Source organism: Haliaeetus albicilla, chromosome 27 (genome assembly GCF_947461875.1).
Source record: "Haliaeetus albicilla chromosome 27, bHalAlb1.1, whole genome shotgun sequence".
NCBI lineage: Eukaryota > Metazoa > Chordata > Aves > Accipitriformes > Accipitridae > Haliaeetus > Haliaeetus albicilla.
This window is the reverse complement of record NC_091509.1, coordinates 6,007,585-6,023,799: the sequence shown is the minus strand read 5'-3', so window position 1 is coordinate 6,023,799 and position 16,215 is coordinate 6,007,585. Positions and strand designations below refer to the sequence as shown.

The following is a 16,215-nucleotide window of genomic DNA, read 5'->3' as shown; positions in this document are numbered from 1 at the left end:
CCTGCATAGACACCTAAGAATGTATAAAACCATAAATCAGAAAACATAATAAAAAATAAAAAGCAGGTTTGTTTTTAATACAGCAGGATAGTTGTATGCTCTCCCAATACACTTTGGGGGACTACTGACATCCCCTGGGGTTTGATCAGTGCTCCCAGCTCTGCCCCTCAGTAATATGGGAGGTGGGAAACAGGAGAAAAAACAAAATTGTCAGAAAGTAAAACCTTAACTATAGCCTGAAGGGACAAAATATCCCAGAGCTTTGCTTCCCGTACAACAAAGTCAAAGAGTTAAGCAGGCTTGTTGGATCACTAAGGATGTGCCCATGTAGCAAACCTGACCAGAGTAGCATCTCCCTGCGTGGATGCACTTTGTGGAAGAGTGATCAGCACGTTTCCTAAAGAGCAAGTCCCAGTTAGGGCATAGTTAAACAGGGACATGGTGGTGGCCTTGGCAGTGCTAGGTTAACAGTTGGACTTGGTGATCTTAAAGGTGTTTTCCAACCTGAACGAGTCTATGATTCTATAGCATCTTGTTTCACAAACTAGTCGGGGATCTCTTACAACCCTCTTGCGAGAGGCCAAACCAGCAGAAATCCAGCCAGCAGACTTCCCAGGGTAGTGGGAAACCCAGCCTGCTGCACGGGTCCTATTTAATACTCACCTTGCCAGACGAACCTGAAAGTCTCACCATTCCTCACATCTCACCCAGGCTACACGACACTGTGTGTGAGGGAGCACTGTACCCAAGAGCTGCGTGTGTACAGAACAAACCGACTGTTTCGTCTGGAACAAGGGGTGCAGGGACCGGCAGGACATCAGGCAAGACCCAGCCAATACCTGCCAGAGCAATAGGACGGCTTTGCGGATGTCAGCTGCTTTTTGGGGTTTTTTTTAGGGCCTCAACCAATGGGTCTTTTAAGGAGTAGTTTGAAAGAAAACAATGAAGCAGGTTTGCCAATGTTTACAGAAAGTTCCTTTCATGTTGGGACTGGAAAGTACAGCAGGTTGTGTGTGCTCTTCCCCGCCTCGTGGGCACCTCTGCTCTTCTTGCCAGGCTGGAAACAGCTTCTGAAAGCAGGAGGGCTTTGGGTTACTTCCAAAATGAAATCTTCCATATTTCCACAGCTGATTTTGACTTTTTTTAAAAAACCAAAATGCCATTTGGAAACTGAAAAAAATTGACATACAGTTTGGGGGTGGGCAGGGTGGGGAAGAGGCTTTCTAGAAGGACAAGGTAACCCTCCACAGAAACAATATGATTGATTCGAGTTCAACAATGCTGGAGATTTTAACCAAAAATGTGGTATTTTGGGTAAATGCAATTGTTTCCTGGCAATTGAATTTAAACCCATTTTTCCTCCTATTTCAGTTCAGACACCTGAAGATATTGGCTAAGAGAGCAATATTGTGCTCTAGTAGCTTTTGACATTTGTGTTTGTGTTATTCACAGTCAATTAAGAATAGAGCTTTAAGTGTTGAGTACAAAAATACAGACTTTTGAATGTATTAGGAAAAAAAACCCAAGCAGCAAGCAACCAGCTGCTCCAAAACAAATCAGCAACAGAAAATGGCTGCTCTTGTTACTGAATAATTTGTTACCCGGCCCGCTGTGGACTCTGCAAAGCTGGACGGGACAGCGGTGTGCCGCACATGAGGTCATGCTGGAGACACTGACCCCCCACAGCAAAAAAAAAATGAGCCTTCTACAGACTTTGTTCTCTGCTCTGTTCTTCCTTTTCACATAGGTAAGAGCTTACCTATGAACCAAACCTTCCCTTTCTTTGCTCATGTGAAAACAATCACCTGTTTGTTTATTGCTTTACAGTTCAAACAGACTCTGATAACGCTGAATTCTTTTGTTGTGAGTGTAAGTGGTAAAAGGGAGTAAGTTACCACACGCACATTCCTGATTACATTCATAAATTCATACGGTTCAATGAGAGGCATTTTTTTTCTGCGTTAAAAAATAAAGAGGAGTGGAAAAATAAGATCTTTTGACTCGAGTCAGAACTACCTGCAAATATTTTCTGAGATATTTATTTCAAAAGCAATTATCTTTAAAAAAAAATTACACAATTACTTTCTTCATAAACACAGTTGATGACATCTGGAAAAGAAAAGGTATTTGTTCAGCTTCTTTACATATAGCCTTTCTCTAGATGATCTATACACGTTCTGAAAATTTGAAAAAGCACTTTAAAACAAGACATGCCTTTTGGAAGTACGTCTGTGCTTGAACATAAGACCACAAATACAGGAACATGAAAATACACACTAATTTGTTCTCACTTTGTTATTCGCTTCTTGTCTTGTAATATTTAAAGACATTAGTTGTTGCTGATTTTTCTTCTATTGTTACAGTTCCCCCTTTTAAATGTCTTAAGTACTTTGCTGAGTGTTTTACAAAGAGAGAAACACCATTATCCATGAGATTAAAAGCAGCAAAGAGAAAATGACAGCCACAGTGACTAGCCCAGTGCCCCGCACAAATCCATTGCACACCGCTGGCGTCAGCCCAGGACTCCCGGCGGTCCTGGTGTCTGCTCGCTGGAGCGGCACTGCTCCCAGTGCTCCGAGTCTTTGCTTCCAAAAGAAACCGCAAGCTTTGTTTAGAGTTGTGGACAGATACAGCGTTTATTCCCTTATTCTTGCTTTATTATTAATTTAAAAGCCTTGTGTATGGTCCTGTTCATAAAAGCAACACATTCAGTGGCCCCCTCCAAGTTTGGCGTCAGATAAAATGGGGTTAAATCAGGCTATTTTCCAAATGCCTCACTTTCAGTTTTACTTGTCTTCATTTTCTTCCCTGCTCAACCACTTCATCAGCCAACTGCTACTGCATTCTGCTTTGGCCTCGGGAGAATTAGCAGTTCTGACTCCCAGCAGGTTGTCAGAAAGCCTGAAAGAAGTTATCTTACCCTCAAAATCTGGCAGAAAAATGAGATGTTATTTCTATTGTCTTTCTTGCTTTTACTTTTCCTCTCCGGCCCTTTGGGGCTCCCCTCTTCCCATCCTCCAGTTTCCTTTTCCACCCCTGCGCTTGGCAGGGATCCCCACTCCATTCTGCTGTTTCAATAGCTGGAGCTCTACAAAACTTCTCGCTTTCCCCCCACCCTTGACAGTAGGAAACCAGCGTTGGCTGGTGCTCCCTGGGGAAAACGCTACCTCATGCAAGACTCCCCTCATTGCCACGCCGTGTAGGTTGCCCGCCTTAGCTCGTGGCCCGGTCGCAGACCGTTGCGTGAGCTTTTATTGGGACATTTTGCCATGGGCGGTCTGTTCCAAGCCTAAATTACTGAAATCTGGGGACAGAGGACTGGGGAGGGCACGTCCTCGTACCTCCTTCCATCCTGCACCGCGGCTACGCCAGAGGCGCGCTCGGGTACTGGCCGCAGCCGCCGTGGAAGGGGTGACGCGCAGCGTGGACACCGCCACCCACCCGCCGGCTTACGGGCTGGTACCTCGGACTGTCTCGTGCTTATTTTTAGGACCCTGCCTTCTGGCGACGGTCTTACCGCACCACCACAGCCGGCCGCGAAGGGCTTTCGCTCTCGAAGCCGCAGGAGCGGGAAACTCTCCAACGCCACCCGCGCCGAGACCCGCGTGGGCAGCTCCGTCGGTTGTTCGGGGCCCGGCGGCGGCCGCCCCAGCGGGGAGCCCAGCGGGCGGCGGGAGGCCCAGCCCTGCCGGGGGGCCAGCCGCGGCCCGGGGACACCCCACGGCCCGAGGGACGTCCCCCAGGTCGGGGAAGAAGCTTCCGCGCTTGTCCCTGCGAGGGCCAGCACCCCTCCGCGGGGGGGCACCGAGCGGACCCCGAGCCGCGTTTTCGGCCATCGGGACGGCAGCCCCCACCCTCCACCTCCCGGGCTTCTCCTCAGAGGGGCCGCCCCGCCCCGCCGGCCGCGCGGGCACCGGCACCCGCCGCAGGCGCCCCCCCCCCCTCCCCGCCGGCAGGGGGCGCCCTGGTGCGCGCGGCGGCGGGGCGGGGCGGGGCCTTTCAGAACCGGCATCCCCCGCCCGGGGCGCCGCGGGTGGGCGGGGCGGAGCCGCCCCGGGACTCGCCGGGCCGCCGCCGCTTGGCGGAGCAGGAAATGGAGGCGTGAGGGGCCGGGCGGGCCGCGGCTTCCCGCGCCGCAGGGCTGACCGTGGGCTCGCCCGCCGCCCTCCCCGGACCGCCCCCGCCGCGGTGCGGGGCCGGGCGCCTCGGCCCGGCCCGGCCCGCCTCGGCCGGCTCCGCGCCCCGCCTCCGCCGCGGGGCCGGCATGTGAGGCTGCCCGGCGGCGGCGGCGCTTCCCTGCGCGGCTGGGCCGGTGCGGCCCCCGCACCGCTCCTTGCCGCCCGCGGGAGGGGAGGCCCGGCCCGGCCCGGCCCGGCCCGGCCCTGCCCCGGGGCCGCCCCCCCCCACCCTCCCCCCCCGCCGCCGTCCCGTCCCGGAGCGGAGCGGTGGATGGGGCAGCGCGGCCGTTGGTGGGGACGATGCCGCGGAAGGAGCTGCCGCTGCCCGAGGGCTGGGAGGAGGCGCGGGACTACGACGGGAAGGTGTACTACATCGACCACGGCAGCCGCACCACCAGCTGGGTCGACCCCCGCGACAGGTGGGCGGCGGCGGCGGGGCCGGGGGGGGCGGGCGGGGGGCGCCGCTCCGGGTCCCTCTTCGCCTCTTCCCGGGGGGGGACCCGCGGGCGGCCGGTGTGGCTCCTCGGAGCGTCTTCTCGTCGCTCCCAAGTTGCCCGGTCGGTACCTGCCGCCGGCCGGGCGGGCTCCGGTTTGGCTCCGCGGCAGGGCGGGGAAGGGACAGGACGGTCGCTTCGTTACCCGCGGCCCCGGCAGGGCGCTGGGCGCCTGCCTGCCGCTCGGGAGGCGAGGGATGGCGGCAGGTCGGCGAGTTTCGCGGCGGCTGTTTTGTCCTCTCGTTGCGACCCACCGCCTCCCCCGTCTCCAGACATCTTGCGGATCTGCGTTGCCCGCTGCCCGCAGGGCGTGAGTGTAGGGCAGCCGGCACCGGCGCTGCCACCCGAACCGCGGCGGGGCTGGGGACCCCGCCTGCTCCCTCCCCCCGAGCAGCGGCGGCTCGGTGGGGCCGGGGGGGGGCTGGCAGCGCAGGGTCGGAGGGGCGCCGGTGGGTCCTATCCTGCGTGGCGGCCCGCCTCTGCAGGCAGCGCTGCGGCCTCGGCGAGCGTGGCCGCCGCGGAGGTCGCTGACTTCGGGGTGTGTTTCTGATTGCCCCGGTCTGCCTCCTGCTTCCCAGCGGTCTCCTCTCGCTCCTGCTTGCCCCGAGGAGCTCTTTCCCTATGTTGCTCGCTTTAAAAAGTAAGAGAAACCGGGAAGAGTCGCCTGTTCAAGACCCGAGTGATTTTCTAAGCAGTGTTCTGTCCTAGCGCGTTCTAGTTCTGTGCTTGAGGCAGCTATGGTAAGCCGGCGTACGGTAGGTAGCTCGAGTGTGCGGGAGGCTCAACTACTTCTGTTGAAATCAGAAGTTTCTAAATTTCACACGTAATGCTCTGTTAGCTGAAGTTCCCAGACACAGCAACTCAAAAATCCATCTTGATGAGCTGGAAGTTCCAACAGTCTGAATATGCGGTTGGTCGTTGATAAATTTTATGCACTTCCCCCACCTGACAGTGAGTGTTCTCCTTGTTCTGGGGCACGTAGTGTAATTCCTGAATTTGTTTTCCTTTCTTCCCCTTGCCCCAGCAATAAGTTCCTTGAAGGGGCTTCTGTTGTTGATGGGATGTCAGTACTTTGCCTTCTCTCCAGTTCTACTTAGATGTTTTTTGTTAAGCATGAGAAGTGAATGATTGTCCCATTTTACAAGACTTCAAGGAGTGTTCTGCATTCCAGGAATAATCCTTCTGTGTACTGTACACAAATGTAACCTGCTGCCAGCCAGGAGTTTGGAACTCATTTTGGGGCTTCTGGTTCAGCAATGTGGTTGAGAAGGGCTAGTAACACAGCAGTTTCAAGATGTGTTTTTTAATAAAAGTCAATACAAGATTAAATTAGGAACGCTTTCCTGGCATCTTTATTTTGTTACAGAGAACGAAGACAAGTGAAAAATCTAATAGGCCTAATACTGGCTTATAAAAATTCTCATATGTCCTGGGTTAGTGACTCAAAAATGACAGAAGTTACTAAATGGGTGCCTTCTTTAAGCATGTGTACTGAGCTGTCACAGAACCATTACCTGCTCACCACTGTTAGAGGAGGATATTCAAACACATACTGATAACTTGTATCACATGACATATTTGTCATGCACATAGAAATACACCTGAATGTACATGGCCCTGACGAGCTTTGCATCTGATTCATCTTCCAGTAGTGCTACCAAGAAAACAAGCTGCATTGGACACTCCCCCTGAAAATCCTCAAGGTTTTGAAGGGTTTATTGGTCCAACACTAGAACAAATATGTGACATGACACTTAACCCATCACCTGGGGGACCACGTGCTTGTATGGTTTGAAACCCTGCTCTGACACACAGGAAAGAAGTTTCTCTTCCAATTAATTAACACTGTCTGTGAAAACCAGCTGATGGGGAATTTCTGATTGCCTTGTCATAAGATTACTCTCTGTGGTAGTGAACTTGATTTGCACACTGATCCTTGAACTTTATCAGTGTATTTTATGTTTGAATATTTGTAAGTGTGGCTTTTTACAAGTCATCTTCAACATTGCTGCAGCTGAGAGGTTGGTTTGTGTATTTGCTACAGTTCCTTCTGTGTGCTGTGCTTACACATGCTGTCTTTTACCCAGTGAGAAGCAATAGATATTAGGAAACATGGCTGTAAATCTGCAAGTTTGAGGGATGTGGAGGAAGATGTATGTGTTGGGGCAAGCCAGTTGCTTGTCAGTGGGACTGTACCTTTGTAATACCTGATCAGTTTATTCAGGGAGCAACAACTGGTAGCTAAAGATAGGATGCACAGGTTTTTAAACCTTCCCTAAATCTTTCATTCTAGCTTAATTTAGTGGAAATAAACCTGAGCAGGGATACCATCTAGCTTCAGGGCATGGGCTTGCCCATTGTTTTTGTGACAACAGTTGGTGTCAGGTTTATAGTCGTGCTGAGGTTGGTTTAATAGGCTGCTACGGAAGCAGGCCTGGCTGTGGGCACACAGGGGGGTGTCGGGAGCAGGGAAGGGGAGGCAGGGGCTGTAAGGTGGGACCTCAGAGGATGTTGGACTGTACGAAATCAAAAGCTGGGCTGGTGGTTTTCCAGCTCTCGCGTAACGCATGACGCCAGTCCTGCAGATGGGCTATTGCTGAGAGAGGCCATTAGACTTTGCCAGGAGGAAGCCACTGGCACCTGGTGGCATCTCATTCTCCTGTAAAGCTGACTTGAGTGATGCTCAGATGCCTCAAATCTTGATTGAAGCAACTGCATGTCAGAGCACTTCTACCTTGTACTTTTTAAGGGTATACAAGACTTCAGGGCAGTCCTGGGAAGCCTGTGGGTGTTAGAACATTTGGGGAAATCATCTAAGGTTAAATAATCTGAAGAATATTGTGACGTAACTATTACTGTACCTGTGGTATGGTGTAACAGAAAAGAAGCAAGGTACCTTATAAGCAAGAATTTCGGGTAAAAAAAGCTGTAAGGCAGTTCTAGCGACCAGGTGGGAAAAAAACCACAACCCTCTTGAGTTTTTCCTTGTGTAAAAGGAAGCTCATGTAGCTCACTTTTTTATAGATCTGTCTAAAATTAGATAATTCAGGACTTGGATACAGTGTAATGGGAGATCAAACCTTACTGAGCTAGGGGAAGAAGAAATTTGTCATTGCTAATTTTAAAAGCAAGCATGATCTTTCAGGTATGCACCAGTACATACCGTTTGGTAAAACATACCAGAGAGTTGTCCCAGTTGCTTGCTTTAACACAGAGGGTGCATCTGCGCTGTAAGCTGCTATGCTGATGACCAAACAGAAAATAAGAATGGTGTCTCAAAACATTAGCACCAACTGCTGCTTGTTCTTAAACATCAGTGTGAATCAGGAATTGCACCAACAGTGCTCCGAATGAGATTTCTGCTTTCATCAGACGTGAGGGTTAGAGGTGGGTATCTGGGTTCCAGTGGGTGTGCTGTCCTTGGGTGCTTTACACCAGGTTTAGGGGAACCTCTGCTCTCTCTCAAACCATCTTGGAAGAAGATAGTTTTCTTCACTTCTCTTTGCCTTCCAACCCAGAAGCTTCCTGATTGCACTGAGGATTTGGAAATGCCTGATAACCTGTTCCACTCTCCAGTATTTGTGTTCTTGTACTCTTCCTACTGGCATGGTGGTGTAAGCAGTTTTTTCTAGGTTATTTTAGATGGAGCTGGTTGAACTTCTCATTTTACCCCAATCACTGGCCTCCTGTTGAGAGTGAAAGCTAGTGAAACAGGAGTACTTCTAGCTTCAGTTTGGTGAAGCTACTTAACAGCAGCAGATGTTTTCAGTTTTGGGAGGCAGCAGTGCCTCAGTTGATAGCCCTTCATTTCTTGAAGGCTGTTATTGGTGTAAAGGGTTAGAGACGTTTGCTGTATGAAAGCCCAGATTCTGCAGTGGCTCCCTGAAATCCCTTCCTACTCCGTATGGAGGTTTTTCCAGTCTGAACCTCCAAAGTAGAGCTGTGGTAAAGAGAATTAAGGAAGAGATTTGCCAAGGTTCAGGGCCAATATGTGCCAATGTATATGTTGTCACGTGTAGAAGACCATGTGCATTTAAAATAGTTAGGGCCACCTATTTATTCGGGAAGATTCAGGTTTGCTGATCCTGAGGATCTTACTGAAGAAAAGCTAGGCATGTCATATAGAGAGCACAATCATCTAGCCATGCCCCTCTAGGTCTGCCTTCTAGACTTGATGTGAAATACTGCAGAGTATTTTCTCTCCTCTGCATTTTTCTCATCTTGGAAGTTTTTCATCCCCAGTCTGCTCTGCACACTTTGTCTCCAAACTTCCTGTATTAAAGATTAAGAAATGTGAACATCATGCTAAAAGTTGATATGTAACTGTCCACTACTTGGATTATTTGCCTACAACATAATTACAGTCAGTGGAATAAAGCTAAATATAGCTAACTTAAATGTGGGAGTTCTCCAGAATAAAAGGGCTAGAAGAAGGGAGGGCAATGAAAAGCAGCAAGAATAAAAAGAGCTGTGCTTTTCTGTAGATGAAAATCAGTAAGCATAAAAAGAAGACAGAAAAATTCTCAAAGATGGAGCATTTCCCTAGGTTTTTCTTCATCACTGGCAGCAGTGTAGGTCATGCAGCTGAAGGCTGCTAGTTTGATGCCTGCTCTTGCCTTTCTTTACCGACAGCTAGCCAAACACCCTGTCATATGTATGTGAATCTGCTGCTTTCTTATGTTTACGTTCCCCGAAATAGCTGATTGTTTTATAAAGAACAGGCAGTTCAGTGTGTGCCCATAAAGCTGTTGATAACCATTTTCCATGGGTACAGAAGTGAGTGACAGAAATGCAGTCTTCATAGTCATCTAAGTGCCATCTCTGGGAACAGGTGGCTTAATGTGTAGGACTTGTGCTGTTCTTACAATTTTTTTTCCACAGTAAATGAAAATTAATTGGTTTATATAAGTGCTAATATATAGGGAGACAAGGACAGCAGGTAAGATTATGGTGACACTTGAAATTTTTTAAGTTTATTAATATCAAGAGTCTTCCAAGATGAATTAACTCAGGCTGCACCCTGTAATTGGAAAAAGTGGATTGGAGCTGAAATAATCAGACCTCTTCAGTTATGAAAAATCAAACTTTGTTGGTTTGTTGCTGGGTTGTTTTTTTTTTTCCTCCTGGAGACTCCGCAGACAAACTCTGTGGTAGGATGTATCGATCTCTTTGGAGACTGCAGGGACTGCCTTCAGAGCCAGTATGCTTCCTCACTTGTGTAAACTCACTTTAAATTGGGGAGGGTAGCTGGAAACAACAGGTACGATGCTTTTTAGCAAGGGCATCGCTGCTAAAGGTGTGGTACGCACACATGTGTAGTGACAGCAGATGTTGGCAGTGACTTTAGAACTACTAAAAGCATTATTTTATCTTACTTCCCTATGGAATGTGAAAAAAATGAAAAATGTGAAGCTTTGTTCAGCTCAGCAGCTTTTTAATGCATCTTGGGGAATTCTGAGTCTTAAAAGATCAGAATTGCTTTTGAAGGAATCTCTGTAAATCACATTGTTTAGAAATATGTAGGTTGAGCTTCATCTTCTGCTCTGGCAAGGTCATCTTGCTCACAAGATCAGTCCTTTAATTTTGCCTCAAAGACTGATGGCTTGTGAAGTTAGTGACACCACCACAGACTGAAAACTTACTTGGCAAGGGGATCAACAATTTCATCCCTATGTAGGTCATGTATTTTCATACCGAAGTAGTTATCTTGATCTCCATCCAGTGGAATGGCCGAAAATTGGCTAGTAAACCTCAGACAGTGTGGATATGGCAGGTGAGAGCTGGCTGCCGTGTTGGTCACCTGGGGCAGGTGCTCAGTGGTGTTGCTGATGGGGGACCTTAAGCGGCTGCTGCTGCCAGAGTAAAATTCCGTATCAGTGCAGGGAGAGAGGTCCAGAAGCTGGTCTGGGTTTATTTTACAGAAACAGTTGATCCCGGTTGTGTATGCTTACGCATAAAACTTGGGATGGCACAGCTGGGGCTGAGCTGGAGGCTAGGAGGTGTGGGAGTGGGGCTGGCTCCGGTGGCAACCTGGGAATGCTGCTGAGGGTGCACTTGTGAAACTGTCCCCAGGCACTTGACATGGTCAGGCTCTCTGCCAGCCCAACCGAGTAGGTGTTCCCAGAGCTGGACGTGCTTAGCTTTGCCCTGTGATTTCTGACCAAGTTTTACAGGGAGAGTGGATTTTCACTTGCTGGAGCCCAGGTGAAACCAGCAGTGGGGTAGAGCGTCTCCTAAATGTGTAATTCGTACTGGTGTCTTCATAGCTGGCACAGTTGTGGGAAGATGAGTTTGCAGCAAACTTTTCCATGTCTGAATCTGATTTAAGTTCCTCTAGTTTGTGCCAGAAAATTTATTGGAAGACTTGTCCAAAAAAGTTTAACAAAATAACTTGTACATAAAGAAGTGATGTGTCTTAGGTGGCTGAGGGTGGTCCCGTCACTGGCCCGCCACACCGCCTTTTCAGACTGGGCTCTTATCTCAGTTACTGGAGGAATCTATTAGTAAATGATTGATTCATATTGTGTGCTCCTGAAGGTGACTGCGCACTGCCAAGGCTAGCCTCGCACTCTGCTCAGCGTGCCGAGGAGCATCACCGCCCCACACTGCGTTCCTGCGCGCCTTGTGGAGACTCTGCTGATCTTGCTGTCTGCCAGGATTGAAATGTTCTGGGCTTGACTTGACACTCGGTTGTGTCAAGTATGGGAGAACTTCAAGTCTTTCTCAAAGAGGGGTAGAGACCATACAGCTGGCTTAGCAGAGCCTTGCTGATGTTCTCCCTGTGCAGGGGCTGGCTGCCTGAACCTGGTGGCCTTGAGTGCCCCACCAGCAGGGCAAGTGTTAGCTGAAAACAATAAATGAATAAAGGGGGGTGGCAGCAGTTAGGCAAAGTCAGGTGGAGGTATGTAGACTAGTGCTACTACATACAGATATATGAGAGCTATGTAGATCGACCACTTCCTTGGAGAGAAATACTTTTTACGCTGGCTGGTTGCCATTTGTGAGACCTGTTTAGTAAGGTTACGTGCTTTGCTTGTGGTAATGAAGACTTAGTTTTAAGTGCTCAAATAAAACCCAGACTTCTTGTTCACAGAGCCTAAGGTTACTGCTCCCCCCCCCTCCCTTTTAAGCTACATGCATAGATAATTGGCTGAACAAACAACAGACAAAACTGCTCCCAATAGAATAATAACTGCTTTTCACTGCCACTCATCCAGTCAAGTGACATCTGGAAGACTCTCTGGATAGTCACAGGAGGTTTGGTGCGTAACAGGAAGATGCAAAGAAGCCAAATCCTACAGCTGTCAGTGTTCTCTGGTTTTTCATGCTTTTGGATGGGTTCTGCTGGCTTGGTTTGTTCTCTGTTTATACTGGTACTTACGGCTTCCACCCCAGCCACAATGTTCTGCAACATAAGTACCCAACACATTTAAAAAGCAGATGAATTGCTTTCTCAATCTTATAGAGGTGCTGTGGGGATTAATTAGTTCTGACAAAGTGCTTTCTGGCTGGGATGTCAAGCTGATGTTTCAGGACTAATGGTATTGTTCAATGAAACTATTTAGTTCTCCTCAAATGCCTAATCACTGTTTTAGAAGAATTTACTCTGTGGAGGAAAGCTTTATTGATTTAAAGCACGCAATAAACAGTATTGATTTGCAAGAGGCAGTCATTCATATCTGCTCTATGCAGAGCTGAGACGTAAGGTGGTCACATAACTATTTTGAATCTCTTAAAATGTAAGTGAAACTATTGCTTAAATGACCCTGCAGCAACTTGCAAATTTCTCATTTGTGACTTACAACTGCCTTAATACTGCCTTGTACTCAGAACAAGGGCAGTCCTCTGCTATTTCATCCCTCACAACCCTACCACAGGGAGAATGGCCTGCAGGGTGGCCCAAATAATCTTCAGGACCCTTAGAGCAGCACAAGAAAATGTAGGTAGCCCAAAGCTGTCCTATAAAGCTGTGCTGTGGATAACTTTGCAGTTAATTTTGCTTGTGCCAGGCATCTGTGGCATCTGAGCCAGCTGAGCCTCTGCAGCTCCTAGAAGACGTGCTGGTGGCCCAGCTGCACAGGCTGTCCCCTTGCCCGTGCAGCCTCCAAGCCATCCAGTGCACGAATCCTGCGGCACGTCCTTCGAGGGGTTCGGGCACGTTGGCCCCCCGGGTTGGCAGCAGCAATCTGTTGGACTGTGGCACCTAACCCCTGAGCGAGTGGGAAGAGTCATCTCACTGACAGCTTCATCCTGGACACCTGAAGTTCTCATTGTTGGATTGTTTGAAAGATTGAGTATGGTTTTTAGCTGCTTATCCAAATTATCTCAAAGGGAATTTGGGTGGGGATGATAATGGAAAGTATTTGACTGTCACATGTGATGCAGCTCTGCAAATTATCCAGTCTGTTTCCTGTGAAGTATCTCGGGTTGGTGGCCTGTCTTGGGTGGTGCTGGGTCAGTCCACCTGATTCAGGCTACAGAGAGGTTCGTAGGAACCCCTTTGGGAGGTGGAGTTTATCATACTCCGTTGGTAGAATTGGCTTGCTCTGCAGCTGCTGAAATGCAAGGGAGGAGGTGTGTGGGTGGGAGTGGGGAAGCAGGCAGCTCCCCAGGAATGGGGCAGCTCTTGTCCTGGCTGGCAGGGACTGGGCAGGCAGGTGAGGGTGGGCTCCTTGTTGCCAGCATTGCAGTAGTGCACCTGGGTGTTTCACAGTGCTCTAAAGGGGAAAACTCTGCTCACCAGAAATGCTGCTTTCCCCGAGGGGAAATCTTCAGTCTTCCTACTGCCTGCTCCATAGGCGCCTGTGGTTCACTACGGGTTTATTAGGATTTCTGAGGCAGCATGTGTGTGCTGTGTTTTCTGCATTTTGTGTCACTGATGTAGGAGATGTGACAGTTCTACTGCAACAGTGCACACAGGGTAAGGTCCCTGCTCAATTAGCGGTGCTGCTCTAGTTTTTAACAGCTGTTAGATTGTTGCAGTGCTCTTTAGGTAGGCTTTTGCTGTTCAGACCTGACCGTTGTTCAGAACTGTGCCACTTCTGTTCCTTAGCATCTGATGTGGCTTGGGTTCGGTATTCTGGTTGCTGCTTATGACTTGCTGTTTTGATGGGAAGAGAGGGGCTCAGCTAGCCAGAGACCTTCCTTCTCTGCTGCTGCAGCAGCTTTTGTGTTCTTTTTAGCATTTTTCCAGATGCTCCCTATGACTAGTGGAGTGATGCTAATGATGCAGCTTCATTGACTGCTGTTGTTCTGAATGAGTTCCTGTATGGCAGGGATGAAGACTTTTTCTCAGGGGAGAACTTGGTATGAAAAGGAAGTATTCTTAAAATAAAATGGTAACGCTTATCTAAATTAGGATGACTTGTACTGTGTGTAGTGTTCCAAATGAGCTTTTCATATTGAATTGTGTTAAAAAAAAAAAAAATCCTTAACATTTTTATATTGCAGAGTTTTGGCATGGTTAAACCTGAAATCAAGTCAGCACTTTTGAGCAGACTTTTTTGTTGAAGCATGTATGTGGTGATGCTCGGGTGTATTTGATTAGTGATGTGTTAACCCTGCAGAGAATAAGGAGGTTAAACTTTTCTGTTCAATATATTATTCAACATTTCTCAACATCTGACCTCTCTCCACTTCAGTTGTCAGTTCACCCACTTGTTTAGATTTTTTCTGAAATTCCTTGAAGTTATCTCTACATCCAGCTAACCTAAATACCTTGTCAGCCATCAAGGCAGTAAGCCAGACTTGTAATTTGTCTTTTCTTATGTCACTAGTAAGTATTTCACACCACAAGATCTAAGCATCAAAGTTAAACAACCTGTTGCCTTGATGGGACGCTGACTATTTAATTATTACGTGGACACATACATAGAAGGCTTTAGGCTCTTTAACAGCTAGTTCTCAAAAAGGAAGTTTTCCAATATTCTAAACATAGGCAGATTTTTCTGGTAAAGAGATCTCCCTACAGTCCTCAGTGAGTGTCTGTCAGTTTTTAACCTATATATGCAGTAAAGTGAAATGTCATGGCTGCTACCACATCCCATGGCTTTCTGTGTCACCAAGGTTTTGCAAGGTATCTTAGACTCCCTACTTTTCCTATTTTTTGCTTTTTAAATTTGAACATAGAAGTTTCCAGATTTAACTTAAATGCAGTCTGTCAAATATCAATGTGATATCTTTTCAGTTGAGGTGGTCTGTAATTCTGAATAAAGGTAGATATACTGTCATATGTCATCTGTTAATTATTCATAGACTATTGTATGGCATTGCTAGGCATGCAACTGGCTCACTAGTAATTTAATTTAGGAGCTATCTGCCATCATAGTATTTGCTTGATGCTAAGAGAAGCATAACCTGAATGTAAATACTTCCTTAAAGCACATGTTGTTCGCTTGCCTGATCTCTTGTATTCCTTGGGCACTACTCTCACTTCCTTTTTAAGATTTCTTTTTAGGAAAAGAATATGTGGGCGGAAAGGGAGGGGTAAGTGGCTGAGGAACCTGGCTTGGTCATTTGCAAAAGGGTTGCATGGATAAAAATCTCAGTTTGCAAAGACAAATTTGCAACTGAACTGGTCACACAGAGTCCTCCACTCAGACTTGTTTTCACACATTCTTTGTAAATGCCACTCTTATCCCTAAAGCAAATGTTCTGTGTTGCATTTTCTCATCTTTATTCTCTATTTGTCTAGTAGTGTGTTGCTAATACCCCATAGTGCTTCCTGGTTTATTTTCTTGCTTCCTGGTTTATTTTCTGTCTGCTTCCCAGATACAGGCTCCTGCAGTTTTGGATGGTAGTTCTGACAAGTTGTGTTGCATCTTCAGTAGCTTAGATGGGTTGGTGGTCCTTTCTAGTGTGGTCACTATGGGTTTTGAGTCAGGTGCTGTGGTGGTTCCTCCTTCCCTTTGGGAAAAGACCCCTCGATTATTGGAGGAGGACATGACTGCAGCTGAACATGCAGTTCACAGTTCACAGCCCAGTTTAGACATGTGAACAGGCAGTGACGATTTGGGGGTGGGAGGACTTGGTCTTCTTTCAGGCCATGTCCCATCATGTCTCTTTGGCTGCTGCCAGAGCCTTTATGTTCTCTACTGCAAGGCAGCAAGACGGGGGCTGGAACTCGAGGGCTGCTCCAGTTTTCTGAACAGAGCCAAGTGACACCAGGTCCTTGAAAGAGGAAGGCAGCTGGTGGAGTTAACTCCTTGGTGTTTAGGGTTTTGCTGTGTAGTAACAAAAAATGAGAACAGTCCAAGTGGTAATTCACACCCGTAATCATTCTGCTTGGAAATCTGCTTGTGACACTTGCTTCTGATGGAGCGCTGCATGTTGGTAAGTGTTTCTTCACCATCAGATTTATTACAGAATAGATTTGCAATGACAAAACCTAAATTAAATAATTTTAACAATTACTTTTAAAGGCATTATTGTTTGAATTACTTCCCTGGAGTAGTTGGGCAGATGTGTGGCAACACGTCTCTGAATGACAGTAGTGCCTCTCACTAAATATATTGTTGAATCCAGGCTGAAATGCTGCTTTGATC

General features: G+C 47.9%; 1 protein-coding gene across 1 annotated transcript in view; it reads left to right on the top strand.

The window, feature by feature from the left end:
* Positions 1-4,049: 4,049 nt before the first annotated feature.
* WWC1 (WW and C2 domain containing 1) overlaps positions 4,050-16,215 on the top strand; it is a 74,830-nt gene continuing 62,664 nt past the window's right edge. The window contains exon 1 of the mRNA XM_069772949.1: positions 4,050-4,597. Coding sequence (XP_069629050.1) covers positions 4,479-4,597 — 119 coding nt within the window. The 5' untranslated portion in view covers positions 4,050-4,478. The remainder of the gene's footprint in view (positions 4,598-16,215) is intronic.